The sequence below is a fragment of the Felis catus genome, chromosome D1 (genome assembly GCF_018350175.1).
Source record: "Felis catus isolate Fca126 chromosome D1, F.catus_Fca126_mat1.0, whole genome shotgun sequence".
Classification (NCBI taxonomy): domain Eukaryota; kingdom Metazoa; phylum Chordata; class Mammalia; order Carnivora; family Felidae; genus Felis; species Felis catus.
In genome coordinates this window covers 18,458,884-18,482,626 of record NC_058377.1, presented here as the reverse complement: position 1 = coordinate 18,482,626, position 23,743 = coordinate 18,458,884, and the positions used below count along the sequence as shown (strand labels likewise).

General features: G+C 47.7%; 1 protein-coding gene and 1 long non-coding RNA gene across 6 annotated transcripts in view; one reads left to right on the top strand and one right to left on the bottom strand.

The window, feature by feature from the left end:
* TECTA (tectorin alpha) overlaps positions 1-23,743 on the bottom strand; it is a 161,446-nt gene that overhangs the window by 10,070 nt on the left and 127,633 nt on the right. The window contains exons 19-24 of the mRNA XM_023239201.2: positions 21,414-21,975; positions 12,547-12,746; positions 8,073-8,456; positions 5,869-6,155; positions 3,837-4,117; positions 714-824 (exon numbers count right to left, since the gene is read on the bottom strand). Of these exons, the coding sequence (XP_023094969.2) occupies positions 714-824; positions 3,837-4,117; positions 5,869-6,155; positions 8,073-8,456; positions 12,547-12,746; positions 21,414-21,975 (1,825 nt within the window). The remainder of the gene's footprint in view (positions 1-713; positions 825-3,836; positions 4,118-5,868; positions 6,156-8,072; positions 8,457-12,546; positions 12,747-21,413; positions 21,976-23,743) is intronic.
* The window catches only part of LOC109491843, a 63,006-nt gene continuing 51,941 nt past the window's right edge, over positions 12,679-23,743 (top strand). For all 5 annotated transcript variants that reach the window (XR_002736120.2, XR_006586047.1, XR_006586046.1 and 2 more), the window contains exon 1: positions 12,679-12,951. This is a non-coding gene — a long non-coding RNA (uncharacterized LOC109491843). The remainder of the gene's footprint in view (positions 12,952-23,743) is intronic.

The window sequence follows — 23,743 nt, the reverse complement described above, 5'->3', positions numbered from 1 at the left end:
CGGGCTAATGAGCACTATAGAAACACAGGGACACGTTTGATCTGCTCGGGTGAAGCCCTTGAACGGCACCCTCTGAGGGAGTCTTCCGGTCAATGACGATGTTACGGTCAGCGCGTGCCTCCCGAGTCACCCGGTTCGGGCCAGGGCGGGGAGGCGGGGGTGCAACGCAGCCCCCCTTCAGGTCGACCTCACGGGTGCGCCCGGCGGGGACAAGGCCTTTCCTACCTTCCGGGGGGCTGCGGCTCGGAGCAGGGCCTGGGGTCCTGGTTATGTACTGTCAGCATCAGAGACTGCCCTTGTGTCTTCAGAACCAATTAATCTGCCTTTAGGGCCCCTGGCGCTCTCGCTCCGAGGCTCACATGTTTTCGCCAAACTACACTACTTTCCCGTGAGTCTAGAGGATCAATTCGGATCTCTGTGATGTTGAACACGGCCACAGGTGGAAGTGGCTGATTCTATTCATGTACACATCTAGGCGTTATCATTTATCGAAGAAAAGGATGTCACTATGAGGAGATGAACATTAGCCTGCTTTGAAGATGTCAGATGGCTTCCTCGTCCTGCTTCGATCGATGCTCCTCGTGAAACCTCCGCTATGTGGGTCTCTAGCTAGCACGGGATGCGTGGGCTCCACCCCAGCTGCCCTGCGGTGCAGCCACCAGGCCTCCCCCGTGGGGGTCTGTCCGCACAGGGAAGGGGCAGGTGTCACTCACTGTTTCCATAGGGGGGCGGCTCGATGCAGCCACACAGCTCTCCTCCGTTTTCCAGCTCACAGGTCCGGTTGGGACAGTCTGCCCCCACACAGGGATCTTCAACCACTCCTGCTAAAAAGGAAAACAAACAGAAACACGCACGACTTGATTTTCACACCCACGCTTGCTAGCATGTGGCTATACTCTGGACTTGCCATTGTCAGGGAATTGGTGGTGGTCAGAGGGCAGCTGGGAATCAACAGACAGAGCCACCTTCCAGAAAACGATGACAACAGCTAGCGGCGGGGCCCCTGCTCTGGGCTCGGCACTGGACTTCACGCTTTGGTTGCATTATCTCCTACAACCCTCACACATGCTCTGCGACCTGAGTAGCCCTCGTTTCACAGCTGACACTTGCCCAAGGTCCGCACACTGGAAGGTAAGTGGCGAGGATGGAGGGCAGAGACACTGAGAACTGCCAAGATACAGCACGATTAATGTTCTCACCACACTGTTCTACCATTACACGCATTTGTCTCTTTGTACTTATACAGAGTAGGGTCCAATCATTTATCTCCATGTTCCCCGCACCCAGACGCCTCACAGTTGAGCGTTCAATAAATATCTGTCAGGAATGAAAATTTTAGGGGTGCCTGGGTGGCTCAGTCGGTTGAGCGTCCGACTTCGGCTCAGGTCATGATCTCGCGGTCTGTGGGTTCGAGTCCTGCATCGGACTCCGTGCCTATGGCCGGGAGCCTGGAGCCTGCTTCGGATTCTGTCTCCCTCTCTCTCTACCCCTCCCCTGCTCATTCTCTCCCTCTCTCTCTCTCTCTCTCTCTCTCTCTCTCTCTCTCTGTCAAATATAAATAAACATTAAAAAAAAAAGAAAGAACGAAAATCTTAGGGGCAGTAAAATCCCAGAGAGGTCCTTCAGATAGGACTTCCTGGTCTGTTCTGATTCACATTCTCCTTTTCCCATAAATGTCTATGTACTTAATTTTATAAAAATAGACAAACCGAAACCTACATGCAACTCGCCAGCAATGACTTAGATTAATTCTACTATTTTGCCAACAACAGTAAAACTGTAAGGAAAAAACAAACGTATGTGGAGTGCCATCATCATCATATTGTAAACAATTATTTCCATAGCAGATGAGTCCACAGACCACCTGTAAGACCGTCAACTCCTCAGTTTGAGAAACACTAATTGAGAGCATCTTCTTTTGGGCGCTCATTTCTTTATTTAAAGAAGCTCTCCCCCTGTCAGATATAGAAATCCTCCTATTCGTCATGGCACAGAATGGTGAGTACTTAAAGAAACACCTGTTCAATCCCAGCGTGAGCCAAGTTAGCTTCAAGAATTTAAAAACAAAGCAAAGCCCCCGTGTGTCTCAGATGCCTCCCCTGACCCAGCTGACGTTCACCTCTGCTGATGGCTTAGTATCACCCTGTCTTAATCCCCAGAAGCATGACTAAAGGGGAACCATCAGCATAACGTAAATACATTTCTTTTTTAATGGCTTCCTTTTATAAAGATCCCTTCATGTGACGAGTGCGAGTGCGTGGACCTAGACAGGGCGAAGCCCACAGCAGCCGGTCAACAAATGTTATGGGTGATTAACACAACCTGAAAACAACCCCAGAGAATAATGGAAAGTGTGGAGGTGATAGCCTACAAATACGGAGGTCCTTACACCAGCTGGCAAATAAGACACGCCCTTACACAGAGGGAAGTTTTTAAAGTTTTAAAACAGTTCATTTCATTTAAAGTGTTGCTTATTAACACAACAGGGCAAAATATTAAAGTCATCAAAAACAACTTATGTTGGTTTCCAACAGAGACTAGTAGTTTGCCTCTTAAGAGTTTCTCAAGTCACTGGATACATATTTGAATCTACCTCACTGTGCTTAGGTTCTGAATTAAGCGCATCCCTACACTGGGTCGGGCGTCGTCTGCAAATTTACTGAAATGCGCGCGGTCTTGCAATGTGCCCGTTTTCACGGTGGTACCGGGTTAATGGTGCGTGTCAAGGAACATGCACACATCCTGTTGGCCACAGTATCGTCCTGGATTAATGGGACAGGTGACCATTTATTTATATGGACACATACGCGTATATGACACATTTATAGGTATTTATATGCAGATTTGCTCCATCTATTTGATTCACATAGTAAGAAGATGGACAAACAGTATAATGGGCGTAAATCTCAGAATAGTTTTCTTACTCCAGAAAAAACACAAGAATCTATAGAATCTTCGTTTTGGGGCACCCGGGTGGCTCAGTCGGTGAAGTGTCCGACTTCGGTTTTAGGTCATGATCTCATGGCTCGTGGATTCGAGCCCCACATAGGGCTTGGGATCCTCTGTCTCCTTCTCTCTCTCTTCCCCTCCTGCACATACTCCCTCTCAAAAATAAACATTAAAACAATTTTGGGGCGCCTGGGTGGCGCAGTCGGTTGAGCGTCCGACTTCAGCCAGGTCACGATCTCGCGGTCCGTGAGTTCGAGCCCCGCGTCGGGCTCTGGGCTGATGGCTCGGAGCCTGGAGCCTGCTTCCGATTCTGTGTCTCCCTCTCTCTCTGCCCCTCCCCCGTTCATGCTCTGTCTCTCTCTGTCCCAAAAATAAATAAACGTTGAAAAAAAAAATTAAAAAAAAAAAAAAAACAATTTTATAGATCTTTTTTTGTCACCTAATTTAATACATGTACAATCCTTTTATAAATCCAACTGCAGCTTCCTTTCAAGCCCGGCACGATCAGCTCGATCCCAACTCAGCTCACCGCTTGCCACAAGCCTTCCCTTTCTGAGCTAGGCTCTGACCCATGGTAAAGGAGCCGGGGAAGAGCTGAATTTGAGGTCCGACATCAATCAAGATGCCATACTGTGTCCCTGTACCTCATAAGTCACTAAACCGGTGCTCCTCCGACCCAGAGAACCTCATCTGCCCAAGCCGGTGTCCCAAATTCCAGAGCTGGACAGGAACCGCACGCGAGTGAGGCTCCCCCGAAATGCCCCCCATACAATCTCTGCAGTAGCTCTCCACTCCTCGACCCTGGGGGCAGCCCTGTGGCTAAAGGTGGGGCAAAGCTGTGCTTTTAACTCGGAAAAGAATCCGCAGGAATAAAATAATTCTCTTACAGCAATTCTCCTTCTCGATCCACTCAGTGCTGAGGATCCCGAAGGAGCGACAGGACTCCCCGTAGGCGGCCAGGGAGCCGCACAGCTGGAACTTCTTGTGGTTGTAGCAGCCGTCCAGGTAGCAGGACTCGTAGAAGGGGAGGGGGTCGAGGAGCCCGTAGCACGGCTGGAAGAAGCCCTTCATGTCCGTGAGCTTCAGGCAGTAGCCGTCACCCTGCATCATCTGGATGTGCACGTTGTCACACATGGCCGCATACTGCGAGAACTGCAGCTCGTTACAGCTGGGGGCGACAAGTCTGGTCAGATGACGCGATGCCAAAACCACCGCCCGAGATCCCCGGGGGAAGGGAAGACCCCACCTGTTACCTCTTCTGCTAACCCAGAAGTGAGGCAAGCGCACGGATTCCAATGCTAATTGGCTATGGAATCTCACATAAGTCAGGTAGGACTGGTCTCAGTCTCTCCAGCCCAGAAAACGACACAGTAGTTTCTACTGTTTTGGTGGTTTTTTTTTTTTTGAGAGAGAGAGAGAGAGAGAGAGAGAGAGAGAGAAACAGATTACGAATGGGAGAGGGGCAGAGAGAGAGGGAGACACAGAATCTGAAGCAGGCTCCAGGCTCTGAGCTGTCAGCACAGAGCCTGACATGAGGCTCGAACTCACGGACCGCGAGAGAATGATCTGAACCGAAGTCAGATGCTTAACCGACTGAGCCACCCGGGTGCCCCAGTAGTTTCTCCTGTTGGTATCACTGGCAGAAGTGAGAGTGAACTAAAGTAGTGGGTGGGTGAGCCAGAGTGTCAGTCGAAAGGCAGATACTCATATAACTGTTAACCTTTGATACAACTGATACAATAACTGTGAACAGGCATTGATAAAATAACCACTTATAACTATAATAAGAATGAGAGTTACCATTATTATTAATCAATAATAATAATGATAGTTGGTAGAACAGTTGTCTAGAAGCCTTAGAGACCACTTCCAGTATAGCTAGCAGAGACCAAAAGCAAACCTTCACAAGAAAATTGGTATCCAGCTGAAATAGTTTATAAAGGAAGAAGAGGAAGGAAGGAAGGGAGGGAGGGAGGAAGGAAGGGAGGGAGGAAGGAAGAAAGAAAAGGAAGGAAGGGGAGGAGGGAGGGAGGAACTCAAACAGAATCATAGTTTCTCAGGAGGAGATTCTGGACTTCGCCACTTACAGGGCCCCTCACATAACTTATTCTGCTCTAGCTTCCATTTCGCCTAGAAAAGGAGGAGATTGGACTAGGTATCCCTGAGGTTTTCTTCCAGCTCCCGGTCCCATAATTCAGGATAGTCTTATTTATGAGGTAGTATCGAGTTTACATCTGCATCATTTCCCCATCTTGGTATTTAGCTGATGTTCGGTAGGTTGAAGTATAAGACATTGAGCCATTATACAAGGAAAGAAATACCATGAAAAAGAAGCATATCTATAGATCCAGCAATGTATTAACATGACGCAGCAGCTCAGAGGTGACCTGAATTATGCACCTTTGGAATAGCTTGTTTAGTTCATTCTGTCTCAGCTGGCAAGAGAGGCGTCTCATAAGAACCTTGGCAACTTCTGTTTTTAAAAAGGCTTTCCTGATCTCCACCAACCTCTACCTGCACTACCTCAACCCAGCCTTCCGGTGAGAATGACAGGTACACAATTAGGCCCAGCCCTGAGGAGCAAGGGGTAGGTGGCCCTTCTTCTGGCCCAATTCCCAGCAGGTGGGCGCTGGCCAAGGCCTCAGTGTTCTAATCCTGGGCACTCTCTTCTCTTTGGCCAGGGGCTGGATGCCATGCCGATTCAGAATCAGATCATCCAAGCCCAATTCCTTCCTCTGCTGTTCAAGAAATGACCGAGGCCTCTGATGTACCTATTTGTCTTCTGGAAACTCCAAAGACCTGGGGCTCAACCCTTTGCAGGAGGGGAGTGGTGATGCTATGGAAAGTGCTTTCCTCATCAATACCTGTCACGGGTGCGGGAGGATTTGGGCCACTGAGCCTAGCAACTAGAACTCTCACCTCTTCTGCATGCCATTGGTTTTCCAGCTCTGGGCCAGCACCACGCTGCTCACCACTGGCTTCCCCCTCAAGGTCACATAATCGTCGGTTAAGTCCCCGTTGAAGTTGCCACAGAGGCCACATACTTTGTTCTGCAGCCTGTCGCTGATGCTGATTTTTATGACATTGAAACCATTGTAGTAGATCTGGATGTCGGGGCTGGTGTCAATCACCAGGAACCCCTCGCTGCTGTAGATTTTGGTTGCCAGTCCAGTTACAAATGGAACATTCACTTGTGTGCCATTCACCTATGGGGGGGGGGGGAAGAAATTACCTTTACAGCAGGGGTTGGCAAACTGTTACTATAAAGGGCCACTGCAAATGTTTTAGGCTTTGTGGGCTATATGATTTCTACTGCTTCTCAACTCTGCCCTCACGGCATGAAAACAGCCACAGATGATATATAATTAAATGAAGGAGGCTATGTTCCAGTAACGCTTTATTTAAAAAAACAACAATAGGCAGCAAGTGGATTTGGTCGAATTCTGTAGTTTGCTGACCACTGCCCTAGAGTGTAAGTGTATTTGCTTATCTTACTGTCCACAGTTCCCCCCGAAGAAGCAAAATACAGAGGCAGAAAGATGAAAAAACATTAGAAGGGTATAGTTCTCTACAAATGGCTGGATTTTGTATAAAACTTTCCCCAGCATAAACCAATTACTGAAATGAAATCCCAATCCTGTGCTAAGGGGTGTCTAAAATGGTTAAAAATGAATTCGGGGGTCACTGCCATGTTTATTATTTTCTTGCGCATAATGTCCAGACTGGAGGTCCCCCTCCCTCCCCAAAGGTCCTAGAGGCAAGATATTTTCTGCATTCATCATTTTCCTACTTTCTAACAGTTTCTTTTCTTGGCCCTTAGGACAGAACATAATATGCTTTTCCTGTACTTACAAAATCAATCGAGTTTTTTTTTCCCCCAGGTTATTAGTACCTTTCGTTTCTTAAAAAAAAAAAAAAAAGTTTCAAAAATATGATTCTTTACTATTGTGGCCAGCTTGGAGTATTTTATTCAGCAGTAATGTCAGCTTTGCTCTCTCAGGTGGTCACTTTTACTTTCTAGCTCCCGTATTCCGGAGCAATGCAGTTGTGTCTACGTGGGCCAATTTGCAAGAGGAATTGGGAGTGTCAAAAACAGTAGCAGCTTTCACTGAAGTTAAAACCCACTATTAAAATCCAGACTCTTCCTTTTAAGCTCGCAAAATTTTGCCTAATGCTGGACACCAAGCTATTTGATGACTCTTCAACTAAAGATACACTCAATGCACGATTACCAGAGCCAACGGCAGAAAGCAGAATACATACAACAACACTCGATCCTGAAAAATGTTAATGTGCACGTCCTGGCTTTCCACCTGCCCCTCTCTAGCTGGAATCACAGCACTGGGGACTGGTTCCATCTTTCAGGTCTGCCTGCTGGTAACCAGCCTGGTTTAGCTGAGAGACTGGGGGTCGCTGTCAATCGTTCATCAGAGTAGATTATTTCTGAAATGGAAGGGGCAGGAGGAATCCAAGCCCAGGAGCCATATCAGTTATGGGGGTGGGTGCTTTGTTTATATGCAAGCCTAAGATTCACTCGAAACCAGCCAGCCAGGCTAAGAGAAACCCACCATACCCAGCCTCCCGTTTTCTTTCACTTTGCTTTGTCATCATGGAGCCCGCTGATAGAGGGGGATGGTCCATCAGGTTTCTAGTGCGACAGGTATTTTTACAGGAAAATGCTCGCCTTCTCCAGTCTTACAGAAAGGATAGCAGAGTTGAAAGAGCTTGTCTTGGTACAGTTGATCAGAGCCAAGAACACTTTTAAAGGCTCTCGAAAACAAACAAGATGCTTTTTTGGGAAATTAATCCAGAGTAAGAGCACTTATCTACCATTTTATCACCTGAGCCTCTATTAGCACCCACGCTGTCATTACTGCCCTGAGACCTTGTACATTTTCTGCGAGGCCCTCGGAATGGTGAGCAAAGGGCTACGCCAGGCCCGTTCTTAATGCCTGCAGAATCTTTCTACTTTCATTCCTTAAAATCTGGCCATCTGTGTTTGGCACCTAGGGGGCAACCACCCATCATCCCCAAAACTTGGTTATCTGGGAAAACCTGCAGGTCCCTTAGCCACGGCCTTGTTCCGGGGCACGTTTCTCAAGAATCAACGTCAGCCTCGTCACCTTGACAGTGTTCCGGTCGTTGATGAGAATCTGCTCTTCGTTGATGTAGAAGTAGACGGGCGAGATGATGGTGAGGTTGGGCGCCGACCACTTGTCGAAGTTGATGATGAGCTGGAAGGAGATGTCGGGCAGCTTCTGGCAGATGGTGGAGAGCACGAAGGCGCAGTTGGCGGGGAAGCGCAGGAAGGCGCCGTCGAAGGTGCGGAAGACGCCGCCTCCGGCCGCCAGGCAGTAGGACGTCTTGGTGCTGAAGCAGCCGCGCACGCCGTTGCGCAGTGCGCACTCCTCGTCCGACTTGCACTGGCGAGGGTCGCACTGGATCAGGTTGCGCCGGAAGCAGCGGCAGCGCCGCGTGCAGTCGCTGTTCCAGAACAGCTGCTTGGGCTGGAAGAGAAGAGCCGCGGGCATTAATCCCGGCCGTGGGCAGGGGGCGGGGGACCCCAAAGCCTCTCCGTCCGGACCCTTTTTCCGGGCGGGGCTAGCCTACCTCTAACGGGGCTGGCATTCCCAGGAGGGAGCAGGCGGCGGGCTGTTGCCCTGCAAATACGACATCAGTTCCACGGAACTCAGATGCCAGACAATATGCAACCGGGTCTTTATTGGTTTCGATCAAGAACTCGGGAATCTTTACGGCTGGATTGTAGTGTTAATCACAGCCAACCTGGGAGTGTGCAGCTGTTAAAGCAAGTAGGTGAAGAGGAAGGATATTTGGTAGAAAATTATCCCGGCAAGTACCGGCTCCACTTTGAGGATGAAATTTAAAAATTTGCTCAAGAATGATAAAACCGGCCTTTCATATCTTAAATAGGTTAAAAGAAAGTTATAACCAATTCCTAGGATGAATCATTTCAATATTTCGCTGAAGTCACCACTCCAAACTTTTTCCTGATACCTACCTCCTTCTAAATTACTTCTGTTTGCAGCTACCTCCATTCCTACGTGCCCCCAAAGTGAGAGATGTAGAGAACAGAGGTTTCTGGTTTCCATCCCAGCCCTGCCACCCTACAGGGGCCACCCTGAGGAGCATTACCAACCTCCCAGAGGGTCCCTTTGCTCGGCTTTAAATTGGAGATAATAAAGTCTTGCAGGGCAGCTGTGAAGATTAAATTAAATAAGACGTGTAAAGCACGTTTCCTGGCATAGAGGAGGCACTGTTAATAAATAGTAGCCGCTGTTATTCCTGGAAAAGAGTCACTCATTCTCTTTTGAGAAGGTGAGAAATTATATCGTTATAGCAAATACCTCTAACAAAGTACATCCTCAATGGTGGAGGCTATTATTCCTATTTTTCCCCAAACAAGCAATAATCTGTAGACACAATTCCACTCGGAGCCTGTGCTCTAGAACATGCACTTGTTCTAGATTGAGAACTCCAAGGAGTTCGGTTGGAAATTTGGTCATGATTGTCCAGGTGGGGCGTAGTCTCAACAAGCAGACTGTGTCATCCAGATGGAAGCACTGATTCAATTTACCAGAACAGAACAGTGCTATCCGGAAACGCTGTTTTAATGGCACAAGAAGGCCTCTGCTCCCGTCTGGTCACCGCTTTCCGCTTTATCTATAGACTTATCAAAATCCCGGCTGTCCCATGCAGATATGACTCAGATTCAAAGGCAAACGGAGAACAAGATCTTGCAGGACAAGCTTCCTCAGTGCAGTGCACTTCAAGATGCCATTGCCGGTTCTTTCATTCTCAAAGTGAAGTCGTTCCCGGAACCAACTCTTTCCTCCTCCCAGACCTGTAAAATATTCTGGGTGCCAGCAGCCTTGCAAATTGGCTTCATTCCTCTTATCAGATTTGCAGAATAATTGAGTGGATGGTCTGGCCTCTCTCTGATAAGAAGTCAGACATTACATGGGTGGAAAGAGAAAAATAACCTGGCATCTGTGGATATGATAAAGGGTAAATAACTCATCCCACAGGAGAACTTGATCACGAAACTAGCTTCACAGTGAAGTCACTGGGCCCCGAGCGGCTTTCTTTACCTTAATTAGACCTGGCAATGACAGCTGGGTGATTACTCTACATGCTAATGGCTAGATGTGTTATCCCTTTATTTCCAAAGAAATTTGTTGTATAAACAAGCCCCTGAGCTTGTCTGAATTGTGGCAAGTAGATGTGGGTTATTTGTTCGGTGAGTTTGCTGCTTCCCAGATATAAGCAGTTGTCAAAACCCACTGACTGTCTGATGAAAATCAGATAATAATGTTTATGGTACTAATAGCTGCTGAGAGCCGTACCTGCCTTTCCTGAGAGTTCCAAGGGCTTTTATATGCATCATTTCATTAACACGCCTGGATTTTTTTATTTACAAAATGCTACTCGAGGGAATAAAAACAACAAAAACAATAGCAGCTACCAATTACTGAACTACTAGGTGCCAAACACTAGGCGAGGCGTGTGGTGTAGATGGTTTATACAACAAGCTAGTGAGCTGGTGTTATTAGCCACGTTTCATAGATAGGGCTCCTGATGCTCAGGGAAATGATGCATTTTCTCAGGGGTGGCTCAGCGAGGCTCAAACCCAGGTCCCGTTCCATAGTGCCACAGACCCTCGGGATCCCTGCTGAGGAGCACCTGATGCCCCTGGTGGATGGAAACATTTCAGTAAGTCTCTGGATCCGGGAGCAGAGACTGTAAGGGTGCTTTTTCACCTTTGAGCCTGGTTATCTCTCCTCTGAGACTGTCAGGAAAATGAATATTCTGTTACTTTTGTCTCATGTGTTCTGCCTTTTCCTCTCAAATAATTGGTGTTTCTAAACCCACCTCCCCCGAGAAGTCTTCTTGGATTCGTTCTAATCCTCTACTCCACTTCTGTCTTCCGACTAGAACAGTGAAGCAGACCTCCCACCCAACGCGGAACTGAAGTAACTTCCGCATTCATTCTCTTTTATTGACCCTCAAAATAAAATCAGCTTGGCTGTTCTCGAACAAGCCGATGCATTTTTACAAAAAGGGAGACTTTCTTTGTTTTTTGCCTAATTTATTTCCAGTCCAGACATTTCAATTAGATTTTTTTCTAATGCTGCGATTCTTTTTCATTTAAAATTGATTAGTTCTGTAGGGTATTATTTTTCACTTGTTGATAGTTATTCTGTAACAGCTCTCGTGTTCTTTTTCTTTTTTAATTATTTTTTTAATGTTTATTCATTTTTGAGAGACAGAGCGCGAGCGGGGGAGGGTCAGAGAGAGAGGGAGACACAGAATCCGAAGCGGGCTCCGACTCATGGATTATGAGATCGTGACCTGAGCTGAAGTCAGATGCTTAACCGACTGAGCCACCCAGGTGCCCCTAAAAAAATGTATTTTATTCTTAGAAAGAGAGAGAGACAGAGCATGTGGGGGAGAGCAGCAGAGGGGGGAGAGAGAATCCTAAGCAGGTTCCACGCTCAGTGTGGAGCCTGACGAAGGGCTTGATCCCACGACCCTTCATGACCTGACCTGAAATCAAGTCAGATGCTTAAATGGCTGAGCCACCCAAGCGCCTCTTTTTTTTTTTTTAAGTGCATGTTTTTTCTCTCCTTAAAAGACTTGTAAGATCCGTAAGGCAGGGAACATGCTTTCTCATCCCCAGCAGCACCTCCATAACAATGATCTCCAAATAGCAGATACTCGATACTTGAACTTGTTCCCTGTCAACTCACCAATACAAGATGTTCATGTCGTTTAAAGAGACTGGGCTTGAGGCGGAACCACAGACCAAATACTTTCCCCAGGAAGGGCCTTTTCTAGCTTTGTATCGTGGCACATAAAGAAGGATCGGAAAGCACAAAAAGAAAGCGATTCGGTGATCTATCGTGTAATGTTTTACTGAGCGGCCTCTACAAAGGGCATGTTCATCGGCTCTATGCGGAAGCCCCCACGGAGAGGGGCGCAGAGGGCAGCACGTGGGGGGCAGAGCATTAAGCAGTCCAGACAGAACTCTCTGGAGATGGCACCGAGTGACGAATGGCACACGAGGAGATGGTAGCCTTCAGGCGCTTTCATGGAGCTTCAAGAGCCCGGAGAAGGAAGGCCGTTCCTCTTGGCCTCGAGCGCCATATTTTCCAGTTAAAAATGTCCTTAGCCAAGACAGCTACAAATGTCAGATTCATAGCCACCATATTTCCAAACCATAGCCGCGTCGGAAGCTCTCAAACCGAGATTTACAGGAGAGGCAATCATTAGAGCCTGACGACAGGCAAGGTGGGGGGAGAGACGCCCAGGCTAGCGAAGGGCGTGGGTGAGCAGCGCGGGAGGCCTTGCCGATGCCAAGGCCGGAGGCCGGAAGCGGGGAGAGGCCCGGATGGGCGTTTCCTCATCAGGCTCTCGGCGAGAGCGAGAGCCTCGCCTGACCCCTCCTTGACCTCTCTGCCCTGCCCCGCCTCCCCCTCCTCGTAATGAAGTGGGGACGCTGGGCAACCGGGCGTCGGAGGGCAGTCCGACAGCAGGGCCCGGAGGCCCAGGCCCGCGCCCGGCGGGGCCGCCGCCTACCTCGTAGTACTTGCCGTCCGCGTAGCAGCCGCAGCTGTGGGGCAGGATGCAGCTCTTGCCGTTGAGGACGTAGCCGGCGTCGCACTGGCAGCCCTCCACGCAGTAGTGGTTGCAGTCGCTCTTGAGGCGGATGGCGGCGCAGCGCGGCTGGCAGACGCTCACGCAGCTCTCGTAATGGCTGTTGGGGGGGCAGGTGACGGCTGGAACGGAAGACGCGCGTCAGGCCTCGCACGCCCACGGGGACGGCGCTCAGAGTTGCCTTCCGGTTAGGCCCTCGGGGAGGCGGAGGCCTGGCCCGGAGGGAGCCCTGCCACCCTTTCCTCGCCGTGAACCCCCTCTGCTTCTGGAAAGCCTCCCTCTGACTCCTCGCGTCTTCCTTCCGTCATGGACCGCAGGGCAGATGAGGTTAGTGGGGTTTCCTCACATCTTTGTCGCCTGCTCGGCCTGGCTCCTTGAGGGCCGCTGTAACCCTGCCACCTTAACCCCGCCTCCCATCGTGCCCCTCGACTTCAGTCAGGCACCCCTGCTGGCCTCCCGGGGCACCTGGCACTCATGCCTGCTTTTAGACCTCGCTCATGTTGGGCTCCCGTATTCGTGCCCTCCTCATCCTCTTGGCCTACCCAAACCCCCCACTCTTCCAGCCCTCCGTGGAGCCCCCTCTTACCGGTAAAGCCAATGGCAACCCGCCTCCACCCCAGAACTTCCACAGAATCTTTTCCAAGCCTGGGGTGCGTAAACGGCGGCCCTCCCCGGATCCCCCCGGATTTCTGAGGAGGCAAGTGTGTGCACATGCGTGGGTGTGTCAACTATGTTCTACCGTTTTCAAATGCATGCGGCTGCTCTTATGGAAGACAGTCAGGTCCTGGTGACCAGTGGGACTCTGGAGCCAGTCACATAGCCTCTCTGGGCCCCAGCTCCTTACCTGTAAAATGCAGGTACTTACAGCACCTACTTCATGGCTGGGTGGGGGGAATTATGTGGGTCTGTGTGCCTGGAACAGTGCTGAGCACGTTCGTGTTCGATGTTAGCCGATCAATCAAGATAGGTTCGCTTAAAAGTTTTGTAGAGGCTGTTATTTTAATCAATGCATATGAAAAGCACAAGGACTATTATGTCAGAACTTCTTCTCTATACCATATACAGTATATCTTTAGGGCACATTTTGTTTTTTAAATTGTCTAACGGTAAAGGGGCACCTGGGTGGCTCACTCGGTTGAGCATCCGACTCTTGATTTCGGCCCACATCATGATCCCAGGATTGTGGGATTGAGGCCCGCGCTGGGCTCCATGCTGAGCATGGAGTCTCTTAAGATTCTTTCTTTCTCTCTCTGCTCTTCTCTCTCCCTCTCTCTCAAAAATTAAAAAAAAAAAAACAATTTTAAATTATCAAATGGTAAAAATAGACTTTTTGGTGCACGGTTCTATGGATTTTAACAGATGTATACTTCATGTGTCCAAAACCACTATCTACTGTGGTTTTAAAAACATTAAATTTAGGGGCACCTGGGTGGCTCAGTTGGTTAAGTGTCCGACTCCGGCTCAGGTCTTGATCTCACAGCTCGTGGGTTCAAGCCCCGCGTCAGGCTCTGTGCTGATGCCTCGGAGCCTGCAGCCTGCTTCAGATTCTGTGTCTCCTTCTCTCTCTCTGCCCCTCCCCCACTCATGCTCTGTCTCTCTCAAAAATAAATATTGAAAAAAAAAATTTAAATAAAAACATTACATTTAAAAGATAGTACCTACATGTGGTAGACAATGCAAGCCATACATGTAAAAGTGCAACAGAAAAGCAACCTCTGGTAACAAATTGCAGCTGAATCTTCCAGAAATCTTCTAAGCATGTACACACACACGTGTGTGCGTGTGTGTGTGTGCATGCACGTGCATGCGTGTATTCCATCTCCACTGTCTTCACACCAATGGGAGCATAGTATCCATATTTTCCTGCTCATTGCTTTTTCATGGCGACTTTCCTTCCATTACCCTTGAATTATTGGTTTTGCCCTGCTACATGGTGTGTATTTTCCGTTTATGATGATGCTGCAGTGAACATCCTTGGACATTTATCTTTGACCTCCTGAGTAAATGAATCTGTACAGTAAATTCCTGGAAGCGGAATTACTGGGTCAAAGGGTATGTACATTTAAATTTTTGATAGATGCATTCGAATTGCCCTCTAAAGAGCCTGTGCCGATTTGCCCTGCTACCGAGGCTATATGAGGGGGTTTATTTTCTCACAACCTCACTGATTGTTTAGCACCAAGCCTTCTGATCCTTGGAAATACCAGAGGTTAAATGTCATATATAAATATGATGTATACATATTTCCATCCCATGTATAAATGGAATTACTGACAGGAATATGTGGAGAACTCTTAAAGCTCAACACAACAACAACAAAAACCCAATTCAAAAATGGACGAAGGGCTTGAATAGACATTTTTCCAAAGAGGATGACATATGAATGGCCAATATACGCTCAACATCACTAATCACCAGGGAAATAAATACTAAAACTATAGTGAAAGGTATACCTACCATCTCACACCCATTAGGGATGACTACTATTTTAAAAACCCCAGAAAACCCATTGTTGGCAAAGATGCGAAAAGATAACACGTGCAATTTGGCAGGAATGTAAAATGGTACAGCTGCCGTGGGAAGCAATATGGCAGTTCTTCAGAAAATTAAAAATAGAATTATCATATGACCCAGCAATGCCACTTCTAGACACATGTTCAAAAATTTTGAAAGAAGATTCTCCAAGAGCTCTTTATACACGTATGTTCACAGCGGCATTTTTCACAATAGCTAAAACATGCAAGTAATCCCAGAGTCCCTGGCTGGATTAATGGATAAGCAAAATGTGGTGTATGCACGCAATGGGATATTATTCACCCTTGAAAAGGAAGGAAACTCTGCAGTATACCACAACATGAATAAATCCTGAGGACATTATGCTAAGGGAAAGAAGCCGCCCACAAGAAGGCAGATGCTGTATGAGTCCACTTACAGGAGCTATCCAAGGTCTTCAAGTTCATAGTGACAGAAAACAGAACAGTTGGTTGCCAGGGGCTGGGGTGGGTGGGGAACTGGAGAGTTAGTGTTTCATGGGTATAAAGGTTCGGTTTTGCGAGATAAAAAGAGTTCTGGAGAGGGATGGTGGTGGTGGTTTCACAGTAATGTGAATACAACAATGTGAGTACTTAATGCCATTGAACTGTATGCTTAAAAATGGTTAGCATAGTAAATTTTATGTTCTGTGTATTCTACAGCAGTAAAAAACTTGAAAAAAATGACTACGCCCTTACTTAGTTTGCATTCTTTACGAGGCTAATTATCTTTACATTTGCTTATAATCCATTCGTATGTCTTCTTCTGTGAACTGCCTTTTCGTGTCTTCTGCACATTTTGTATTGTTGAACTTTTTTTTCTTATTAAATTGTAAAAGCTTTTTAAAAATTAAAAATATGGGCATGCAAGCTGGTGCAGCCACTCTGGAAAACAGTATGAATTTCCTCAAAAAACTAAAAATTGAACTACCCTATGACCCAGCAATTGCACTGCTAGGCATTTCTTCACGGGATACAGGTGTGCTGTTTCAAAGGGACACGTGCACCCCCATGTTTATAGCAGCACTATTGACAATAGCCAAAGTATGGAAAGAGTCCAAATGTCCATCGATGGATGAATGGATAAAGAAGATGTGGGATATATACACAATGGAGTATTACTCAGCAATCCAAAAGAATGAAATCTTGCCATTTGCAACTACGTGGATGGAACTGGAGGGTATTATGCGAAGTGAAATTAGTCGGAGAAAGACAAAAATCCTATGACTTCACTCATATGAGGACTTTAAGAGACAAAACAGATGAACATAAGGGAAGGGAAAAAATAATATAAAAACAGGGAGGGGTACAAAACAGAAGAGGCTCATAAATATGGAGAACAAACTGAGGGTTATGGGAGGGGTTGTGGGAGGGGGGATGGGCTAAATGGGTTAAGGGCAGTAAGGAATCTAGTCCTGAAATCACTGTTGCACTATATGCTAACTAATTTGGATGTAAATTTTAAAAAATAAATAAATGAAATGAAAATGAAATAAATAACTAAAAACCAAGAGGGAGACAAGAGGTTGTAACATATCCTGAGGTCACTATGCCTACGTACGTAATGCCCTTAAAGTCTGAGGCAATGAACACAATCAAAAATAAAATCTGAAAAAAAAAAATTAAAAATAGACTTTTGTCTGTCATGTGTTCCAAAATGTTTACCGTTTGTCTTTTAAATTGCTTCTTCTTCTTCTTTCTCTTTTTTTCTTTTTGGACCTGTATTTGATTATGCTCTTGCCATGGAGAAATTTAAAATGTTAAAGTTGTCAAATCTACCAGGGTTTTCTTATGGCTTTGAGTGTTTTGCTGAGGAAGGGCCTCTCTACTGCAAGACTAACAAAAGCAACAACGAGAACGCCTTTGTCTTCTCCGAGTACGTTTATAACTTACGTTTTTATGTCTGATCTTGGTTCTGTCTGGATCTTATTTTGGAGTGAGGAGTGAAAGGAGGCTTTCGCTATTTCCCCTCTTCTATTTTGTCCTTTGTCCTTTTCCTGTCTATTGAAGAATAAATACATCCCCCCCCCCCCCCCCAGTAATTTGAAATGCCAGTTTTGCTGAATGCTAATTTCTCTTTAGAGTTTGGGCCTATTTCCGGATTTTCTCATCTTCCCACTGGTTGATCTGGCTGTTCATGTGCCAGCTTGAACTTGGTTAACTTGGTTTTGTTACCGAAGCTCTACGATACATTTTAATATCCGAGAAGATCCACTACTGATATAGCCTACTGTGGTTCCAAGGATGCTGATCCTATTTTCCCGACTAGACTCTGAACTATTTTTTCCTGAGTCTTCCATGAGGTCCAAAACAGTGCTGAGATCAGGGTAGGTGGTTAATAAAACATTTGATTCTTGAAAGCAACCTTTAAAAGTTCCTCATGTGGATCGTCTCCACCCAAACAACGTACCGAGAGCTGTGGGGGATGATGTCTCTGCCCCTGGATTTCTACTGTGGTCGTGAACGTGACTCTTGTTGTGGGCAGGGCACTGATTTATTTAGCCTTTGTGTCCCAGGTGGGCAGGATATATGGATCCCCCGTAAAAGCAATGTAGTAGAATACAGTGGACAAGGGCGGGGGGATTGGACTGACTGGTTTGAGCCCCGGTTCTGGCACTAACTAGCAGGGTCATCTGGGCAGGTTACCTACGCTCTCTAAACCTCTGTTTCCTCCTCTGTAAAAATGCAGATAGCATTTCCCTCATCAACTAGTTGTTAAGATAAAACGAGGCGTAATTTACAAAGCTCCTAGTTCAGTGCCTGGTACATCGGTGACAGCTTCTGCTATTAACAGTGGGGACAGTTGTAGGAGAATTTATTCAACAAGAATTTATTGGATCTGCAGAAAAATGTGGGAGAGAACCCTTCATTACCAGACTTTGGACCCAGGACTCTGAATAAAAGGGAAAATGAAAATGACGCTCAGCTTGACTGAGCGTTCACCAGGTGTCAAGCAGGGGGTGGCACACGGATCACAAGACATCATCACACTTAATTCTCAGCGGCCCCCGCAGACCTGATCCTGTACAGAGGTCCTCCTGTACACCTGCTGCAGCACCAGAGGGGGCTCCAGTCCCTGGGGCCCCTGGTCTGCCCAGGGTTGGAGGGGCGGCACTGCCCAGAGGAAAGACCACTGCCTGCAGCCACTTTCCTTGGGAAAGTTCCTGCGTTTCTCTGAGCTTCACTTTCCTCCTCCAGAAAATGGGACTATTAATAGCACCTGCTTTACAGGGTTGCTGGGAGGAGAAGATGAGTGAGGACTCATATGGCACCTAGAATAGTGCCTGGCACCCAGTCAGAGCCAAGTCACTGTTATGCATATAATTTTCTTCTCCTCCTGCTTACTGTAGACTCACCAACTACACAGCTAATTTAAGTCTCCCATTAAGGGGCTGAAGGAATGATGGACTCAGCTGAGTGAATGTTAAGGAGGGGTTAGTAATTAAGACAACTGACCTCCCTGTCCCCCCTCTAAACCTATTTGTTCAACTTGCGTGAAGTTTTCCACTTCATTTACAGATGTGGTAATTGAGTAATAAATTATCCCATTGATAGGGATAGCCAAAATCATTGAAAAACAACAGCATTCTACCTTGTCACCAACAAGGGGTAAGTTTAACAGACAATTCCGGTTTAACCCTTTTTTCCCGAAAACACGAGTTCTCATATCTCAACATGCGAGGGTTGAATTGGATTAATTCTTGGGGGTGGGGGACAGGGGACTGTGAATCCTGCCCTCACTGCTCAGAGGTTAACATCAAGTCAGATATGGTTACTAACAACCCTATTCACGACCGGCTTTCTGTGTTCACCAATCTCAGGTTGAATGGCTGAGTTAAGACTCTGTCTCCTGCAGCTTTTCTCTGCTTCTGAAATTCAAAATGGAAAACTCAGCTGCCTCCAACTGTGCCCGCCCCCCATCCCCACCCACATACCTCCTTTAAAGCATAATTTTTTTCTCTTATTTTAGCATTTCTTTTTCCTAGTCGCTACCACCATCCATCTTAACAGAAGCTGTCTTTCGGATCTTTGCCCCTGTCCTGAAGTGCCAAGGTAGGGGAAAGTCAAACCCTCTTAATGAGGGTTGGCCATAATGTATCCAGCCTAAGCCCTGCTGGCAGGCAACTGGTCTGGGCAGGGACGGGGCCCAAGGACAGGGGTGAAGCAGGACAGACTCTGCTCTGAGTGCCTTGGATAGAGCTCCCCATTACTATATATGAAGGAGGCAATCAAAGTCTATGCAGAACTTTGAGGAGGGGAGAGGAAAGGGTTGCTGGTGGAGAGGGAGAAGAACAAGAAGAAATGGTCTTTATATCCTAAAGAGTCTACCTTTTCAAAACCATTTCCCCATCCTACATCCTGCACATTTTTAGCCCTATGGGTTCAAGCTTGATAGACATGGGATCACAGGTGGGGGGCAGGGGGGGGTACTTTCTTCCTCATGGATAAGGAAAGGGCTTACGAACTCAATTCCTTTTCCTTCCCATAGAGGAAATCGAGACCCGTAATTTAAGGTAAGAGTCCCTGACATTAGCCTCCTCCAAAAACAGTTCTTGCCTATGATTTCCCTGCATACTGCAGCCAGAAGCAATGCTTTGTGGCAAATACCATGCCCTGGACGCCCGTCCCAGCCACCCTAGTGAGTGGTACGGTCACCATGGCATGGCCACAGGAAAAGGGGAAACTCCCTATAGCAGGTCTCAAGAGGAAGCAGGCAGTCTCTTTCCCAGAGGAGTTTCCTGATCCTACACCATTTCTAGGCCCCTGAGGCCAAAGCCTGGTTTTCTGATTTAGGTGAGGGCAAGCTCTCGAGCTCCCCCATGCTGACCCCAATGAATCCAGGGCAGCTCTGGGGACTTATCCAGACCCTGACTTTTTTATAGGCGCATTTATTTCACTGAAGTCACCAGAGGCCAATTAGCCTGGACAGTCACTCCTGCTGACATCCTCCCCACAATCTCTCTCTCAGGGACTGAGCCTGGATGAAATGGTACTGGCATCTTTTCCCTCCCTCTCCCTACTTCCTCCCTTCCTTCCCCCAAGTTCAACATCCAATCCTGGGGGATATAAACTAGCCGTGTGAGCATCACACTACAGCACTGCTTCTGGGTTTTCATCCATCTCTCCCCTTTTCCAGGATGGAAAGGGGGTTTATTCTCTGGGACCCCCACTGGATCACTTATTTAGAGAGCTGAGCGTTCAGTATCCATTTGTAGCCTTTTCATACGGTCAGGCCTAAAAGAAATTTGCTATAGCTAATGAGATAGAGATGGGAAAATGAACCAAGGCAGACTGGCCAAACCACTAGCGGTTTCTCCTCCCAATCTTTTCCTATTATGATGTGCTAAATGCGGGCAAATTATTCCGGGACATAGCACACCAGCCTCGTGGATATGAGTTGAGAGCAAGAGCTTTGGTGTTAGAAGGTCGAATCCTGACTGCCACGCAGACCATCTGACCTTAGGCAAGTTATTTAACTCCTCTGAGTCTCTGTTTCTCCCTGACTAATTGGGTTATTGAGGAGAATAAAAGAGATCATGTTGACAAAGTGTTTAGCACTGGGCTTGGCTCAGAGCAAGCCATTAGTATAACACCACCACCACTTGGCATGCATGAAGTGTGTTACGCTTACAACTACCTAATTTGATCCTCTGGATATTTCCGTAGCATAAAGGGTGTAGGCAGCAGGCGTTATCACAGCATTATCAGGGGGACACTAAGAACCGGGGAGGAAAAGCAACTTGCTCCAAGGTCACACCAACCCTTGAGGAAAGAGCAAGGGGCTCTAATTCTTTTTCTCGCGCTTTTAACCTTCTGCTGTTTCATGAACACAAAGACTGATAGGTGGCATATATGAGCCAAACCGAATGGCACAGAGAAAGCATGTAAATTACCAGCACAGGGAGGGGCCTATGAGGTTCTAGGACAAACTAACTAACCTACTAACTCTTCCCCCATCAGTCCTCTCTTAAAATTTTACTATGCCCTCGCTGAGCCCAAAGGCCACACCTGGTGCTCTGTGCGACACGTACGTGATCTTATTCCAACCTCAGATTCACGCATGAAGTAGGTGGTATTATCCCCATTTTATGGATAAGGAAATGGAGGCTCTGGGAGGCTACATATCTCGTTTCAGATGTCAAACTCAGTTCCACGTGCCTATCCTTAGATTGCTCAGTGGATTTCTACGGGGGCTGGGATCCTGGCCTGCCCACATGCCACCGAGACACAAGGGGAGAGGGAGAGGGAAGGACTCACAGCAGGACGTGTAATTCCTCCAGCCGGTCACGGCGATCCCCTGCGTCTGGCAGGTGCTGGCGTAGTTCTGCAGCCAGCTGCAGGCCGTCTGTACCGCGCCGCCATCGATGCAGGAGTCAAACAGGCAGTTCTTATAGAAGAAGGTGGGGTTGACTTTGCTGTGGCACTTGGTGAAGCCGGCGTTCTGGTTGGGGATCAGGCTGCAGAGCTGTTGCACCTTGGAGAACGCTTCCACTTTGGCACACGAAGGGCAGCGGTCCCCACAGCCAACCTGGCAGAAAGTGTCCCGCTTCACCCAGCTCTGCCCAAACTCGTTGACGCTGGAAGCAAGCAGACCCATGGGCATCTCCAGATCGTCGTCGGGGTTGCTGTTATAGCGGCCGCACAGGCCGTACGTGGCGTTCTGCATGCTCCGGGGGACCGTGACGGACAGGAAGGTCTTCCAGTCGTATACCACCTTCAGGCCAAACTCGGTTTCCACCACCACGTGGAAGCCAAAGGAAAAGATATTTATTTTCCCTTGTCCCAGCTTCAGGGGCAGATATAAGCGTTCATTGTTGACCTACAGGAGAGAGAGGGTTGCAGTGGAGAAATACAGTCGGCCCCGGGAACACCCACCTCTCCTAACGATCAGTCTTTAGAGCGGCAGCCCCAGAGGGGGGTCTGAGCCGGGTGAATGCAATCTTGGTGTGCCGTGTCGTTTATATCAGTCAACTATTATTATTAGGATTTGAACAGACTTAAATGACTATCCTTTGTACACTAATACACCTATTTATTTCGGTGCCTTCTGTTTACATAGCATTATTTCCCCCAGGAGTTCAAACTGTTTTCTCAAGGTAATGAGAGGGTAATAAGAATTCAATTAAAGTTTAGACGAAAACACCAAAATCTAGAACGCCAGTGTCTCTATTTCCAGCTCTGCTGTGAATTTGTTTTAGGTAAGCCCCAGTTTATTAATCCCTTTGAGATTTTTTTCCCCCCCTGAAGAATGACTTGACTTTGCTGGTCTCTCTACCTAGGATGCCATTCTTCACCCGTCAGCCTCCCTCTCTCCTCCCAGACCCTGCTCAGATGTCGCCTGTTCTATAAAGCAAGGCTGTCTGAGCCTGTGGCGAGAATTAATCACTCTCTCATCTGGGCGACCAGAAGGTTATTTATATTCGTATTCTTCTTCACCTTTGGCCAAGATCAAGCACATGTATGCTGCTGTTGAGGCAGCACACATCACAGTCGGCCTTATATTCTGGTTAGTTGTCTACGTTCCTGTCTCGCCTGCAAGATCATGAGCAACTTGAGGGCAGGAACCACACTGTATTGATCTTTATATCCATCTTCCCCTCGTTACCTGCCAGGTGCCCCGTGCAATGCCTCATGCTGAGAGGGCCCTTGGCACGTGTTTCCTCCCTTATATTTTTAATTCGCAAAAGGAAATCCCTTAACATACACTGCACTGCCTTTGCGCTGCCCCTTTCTGGATTCAGATGAGCTGAATCCTGTAGCCCTTGGCTGGCTGGGTGCGTGATGAAAAACAGAGACTACTGTCAGGGCCGAGAGGAGAGCTGGTCTTCTTCTTGAGAGACGCAGGTGGCCATTCCTCTGGGAGTGTTCTAAGATGGCTCTCTGACCAGATTCTGACCTTAATCTCTCCCCTGACACTCCCCCATTCCCATTGCTACTGCTTTGGTTCAGACCCTCACCACCTTCACCTTGACTACTGAATACTCCCCTTACTGGTCCCCCGGCTCTGGTATTGCCCCTTTCCTCCATTCACTCATTACTGCCACACTCCACCATTTTTTAATGCCGTCAAAAGCCATTAATCCAACACTTCAAACCCTTTCCGTGGCTTGAGTAAAATGTCGAATACACTCAACATGTCACAGAGGGCTCTCCAGGAGCTGCTCCCATGTCTCTCAGACCCAATCCACTCACTTCCCCCATTCCAGCAAAACGCAACGCTTCCCAAGTGGACCAGGTTGTATCATTCCACCATGCCATTTCCTTTGCTGCAAGCGTGGTGGTGCTTTCTGGGTCCTGCCTGGGGCCCTCCCCCTCAGCCACTGTGACTGTGGACTAATGATAATTCACAGCTGGTCTTGGCCAATGGAAGCCCAGGAGATTAGGACCCCACTCCAATGACAAACCAACACAGGGGGCCAGCCCTGTATACAGGTCATGTGCCAGAGCTCCTGGTGGCACGGGGTGAAGCTGATCTCCACCTCAGACCACGTCCTTGCTGAGCTCTCTTCCCCTGGTGCTTACCTCACTTTCTTAAGAATCCCCATGTCAGACTCTGCCTCTAAGGAACCTGACCCAGCCCAGAAATG